The sequence below is a fragment of the Dermacentor albipictus genome, chromosome 5 (assembly GCF_038994185.2).
Source record: "Dermacentor albipictus isolate Rhodes 1998 colony chromosome 5, USDA_Dalb.pri_finalv2, whole genome shotgun sequence".
Taxonomy (NCBI): Eukaryota; Metazoa; Arthropoda; class Arachnida; order Ixodida; family Ixodidae; genus Dermacentor; species Dermacentor albipictus.
This window is the reverse complement of record NC_091825.1, coordinates 97,983,948-97,988,141: the sequence shown is the minus strand read 5'-3', so window position 1 is coordinate 97,988,141 and position 4,194 is coordinate 97,983,948. Positions and strand designations below refer to the sequence as shown.

The 4,194-nt window shown below is 55.7% G+C and overlaps 1 protein-coding gene across 1 annotated transcript; it reads right to left on the bottom strand.

Moving 5' to 3' along the window:
• Positions 1–1,453: 1,453 nt before the first annotated feature.
• Positions 1,454–3,964, bottom strand: LOC135917265 (frizzled-4-like). The gene has a single exon (XM_065450813.2). The coding sequence runs from the start codon at positions 3,687–3,689 to the stop codon at positions 1,926–1,928; it is 1,764 nt and encodes a 587-aa protein (XP_065306885.1). The 5' UTR covers positions 3,690–3,964; the 3' UTR covers positions 1,454–1,925.
• Between the last annotated feature and the right edge of the window lie 230 nt (positions 3,965–4,194).

Sequence of the window (4,194 nt, the reverse complement as noted above, 5' to 3'; positions counted from 1 at the left end):
GTTTCGTTATATCGAGCATTTGCTATATGGAGGTTCTGTCCTGTGCGTCCATGCCAAGGTCAAGGTCGCAGGTTCGAGCCGCAGCAGCCGAATTTCGATAGAGGCTGTATGCAAATACGCTTGTGTATCGTGCATTCGGTGCACGTTAAAGAGCCTCAGGTGCATGGTGGAAATTAATACGGAGTACCCCACTACGGCGTGCCGGATTGCGGTTTTGGCACGTAAAACCCCAGAATTTAAGTATTCTTACATGGCTATGCATGTTCGTGGTACATTATACACTACGTTGAAACAATGAACAGTACCCTCAATAGATCGTTTTCAGGTAACAAAACAGACCCCACACATGGTGTCCCACTCTCTCTCTCTCTCAGACATCTACATTGCGCTGACTGAAACTAGACGAGTAGGTAAAGGCATTAGCTTTTAAGTGCGAGAGAGACCCTCCAGTACTGCGTCCATGATGACTTCGGCGCCAATCATCTGTACAGAAGCTGCAGGGTGCGGCGTCATGTGGATGTATGCACAGTTGGTTACGGCGCATGCAAAAGCAAAGCCACTTGGCACGAGTGCGAAAGACAGCACTGCCCCGAGCATTACCTAAAGGTGATGCGAATATTGCGCGAAAAATTTCCATACTTTCAGCGGGAGATGTTTGCTAAAGGAATCCTCAATCTATAAACGTCAAGTGATTCGCGTTTTCCTTCGTCTAAAAATCCGGCAAGCATTCATTTCAGGCACCAATGAGCCTCGAAAAAAAAAAAAAAGAACAAGTTTCTTGTATACAAGAACCGACAGTATACGGGTATGCCAACGCAACGTGATGCCACGGATGGCTTGGCAGTTGTACGTTTGTAGAAAGCTGCCAGAAAAAAAAAAAAAAGCCACACAGCGAGTTATGCGCACAACGAACGCAAAAATGCGGGAGGAATAGCGCGCGACGAGCTATGCGGCGTCGAGGGACAGACGAGCAAGCTATGACGTCACGGGCAGCTCCCTACGCGGGAAATTCAAAAAACGCATAACATGTTCCCACGCATATCGGTTCTAATTACGCTTCTATGACGCCATTATTTGATCAGTCTAGGGCTGCCGAAAGCGGCATGTCATAGGACGTCCCCCCTCCCTCCCCCCCTTTTTTTTCAGAGTTAATGTTATGGGCGACTACATTAAGAAGGTTAAGCAGCGAAAAGTAGCGGACTGCCTACGTCCGCCCTTTTTCCCTCACCACAAACATCAACCCACGGCGCAGCGCTCGTCTTGGATAATATACATTAAGTTTGTCATCAGTGGTACAAATTATACAGCCGCGGTCGACGAGACAATTCGCAAAAACAATAAGATGACGCCTTGAAAGCAACTGCAAGGCTTTCAACGACAGCGGGGAGCTTTTCTATGAAAGCTCACAAATGGGACTGCAATACCTGGTGATTGAAAACACAGGAGAAACACATTAGTTATATCAAACAGCATATATTTCGCCACATCTAAACGGCTCTGTACAAATACGTGCTCGGATCGGGCGCAGCCCGGGTGCTCTGTGCGTTAAGCACCTTACGAGGACTTTTAGTACGCAGTTATGCTATGTATCTATGAAACAGTATGTACAAAATGACGGCTATTTACACTATGTACAAGGGAGGATCGCACGCGACCCTGATGGGCAGATATTCACTGGGGAGCCTTTTGTCGGCAAGTTCTAAATGCAATAAAGGAAGGGTTCTCGCCGCAGCTGCTGTCCTTGTTCCAGAGTCTCTCGACGTAGCGCAGGCAAGAGATGAGTCCGACGTGGTGATGATGATGTGTAATCCAAATGGTGTGTGCTAGGCACGTCACATGTGGAGAACGAAAAAAAAAAAGTGCACTGGCAGGACGATGTCTCATTGTTCGAGGATGATGCAGTTCGCGGCGAGTTTCCACTACCGTCAGACGGTCGTTTCAGAACCGCCTTTCACCCTGAACACACGCTTGTACTGCTGCTTGTCCGCCGACACAGTTCGTTTCAGCATGGGCTTCTGCTGTTGCTGCTGCTGGTAGACGTGCGCGGCGGTGAACACGACCTTGTGCTGCGGCGGCTTGTGCTCCACGTACTGCGGCGACGTGGGCCGCCGGCAGGCGTTGAGCGACGCGCGGCTCGACCAGGTCCAGACGCCCGTCGTGATGCCCACCACGAGCGCCATGAAGATGCGCAGCGTGAACACTTCCACGTTAGGCCTAAGCGCCGAAGACGCGGCCTGCCAGGCGTCGCGGTACGTGTACTCGTAGATGTACGACGCCAGGACGCAGGTGGCCGGAATCATGTAGAGGACGGCGAAGATGCCGACGCGGATCATGATCAGTTCCAGCTTGTCGGCCTTCGGCGCGTGGCCCATCGCGATGGCGTCCCGCGTTCGCAGCATGACTATGAATCCCCAGAGGAGAAACAGGGCGCCGACGAAGAGGTACACGCTGGACGGCAGCACGACGAATCCGAGCAGGGCGGCGGTGTTTTGGTTGCCGACGAAGCAAGTGCCCGTGAGTTCGTCGGCGTCCACGACGCGCATGACCAGGATGACGATGGTCTGCACGGCCGGCAAGACCCAGGCGAAGAAATGGAAAGCGGTCATGTGCTTCTGGACGCGCTCGTGGCTCCAGCGCAGGCCGGCCGACAGGAACCAGGTGACGGTCAGAACGACCCACCAAGTGGCACTAGCCATTCCGAAGTAGTAGAGGAGCATGAACACCACCGTGCAGTTGATGTTGTCGAGGCCCTCCTGGATTAGGATGGACACCTCGTGCTGGCTGTCCATGTGACAAGACACGGTCGAGCGGCCCAGCAGCAAACGCACGAAGTACGCCAAGCTGTAGACGTTGTAGCAGCCGCTCAGGTAAATGATGCAGCGCTCCGGGTAGTGGAAGCGGCTCGGGTCTATCAGGAAGCTGATGAGCGTGAAGAGAGTGGAGAAGAAGCAGAAGCAGGCCCACAGCGTGGTCCAGATCTCGGCGAAACGTTTGTTCTCCTGCGTGAACAGGATGTCTCGATCACACAGGTGAGCGCAGCGCTGCGTGCTGTTGATGTAGTAGAAGTAGCGTTCGCCGTAGTGGTATGCGTCGCACAATCCGCGCTGCCGGGGCCTCTCAGGCGGCGGCTTTCGGTTCAGCCGTGGGGGCTTAGGCCGCAGTCCCGGTCTGTAGCGGTCACTTTCGTCCGGCGCAGGGCCGTCCATGCACATGTGCCGATGGTTGTTCTGTGGCGGGAACTTGGAACAGTTCAGCGCCGCGGGCCAAGGAAATCCGAACTCCTGGAGCACGGGTTGACACCGGGAGCGCACGCTTTCGCACAGCGGCCGGCACGGACCGATGGGTTGGGGTACCTTCTCAGTGCACATGGGGACGTACACGGAGCAGAGGAAGAACTTGAGCTGAGATGCGCAGCCGTACTGGACGAGGGGCTTGAAGGTTTGCAGTTGCAGTTGCGCGTCCTGCTGTAGCTCGTGGCCGACCAGGTTGGGCATGCCAGTAACGTTGTATCCGATATCCTTGCACATTTCGATGCGGATGGGTTCGCATATCCGTCCGGTATCGGTGACCGCGCGGCACACGGGCAGGAGTAGAACCACCACCACCGCCGCCACGGCCGCCGCTCGACGCCACGGACTGCAGCAGACGGCGGCGGAGGCCGAGCGCCTCGGAGCAGACGACGTCGCCATGACCGCGCCTCGGAGCAAACTACTGTCGCGATTCACTGCGCTTGCACTGATGAGTTCGGCTATGATACCCGTCCGGGGGCCATCACAGTCGACACGCGGCACACGAATGACGGCACTAACAAGCAGACAGCACCTATATGACGGAGGCCCGGGCGCATTCTTTCTCGAAACTCGAGGGTTCCCCGCCGCGCGTTATCCTCGAGCAAGTACAAAGCTGGGCGGACCAATGAGCGCGTTCCTCAGGAGAGGCTGCGAGAGTGGCGGCGCCAGTGCCCCGCCTCGCCTCCTCTCCACGCGCGCGCCTCCTCGCCTCTGCGTTCGAGATTAACGAGGTGCGTGCGCGAGCGCGCCCTTTTCAGTGTCGTCATTCCGTCGATAGATGGCGCCACGCAACAAACAACCTGCTGCTGCCCAAGCGAACGCAGCGCTCCGCAGCGGTCATCCTTCTCACCAGCCCCTCGGGCACGTGCTGCCCCTTACCCCTCCAGGCCCGGTTTGGCGCGAA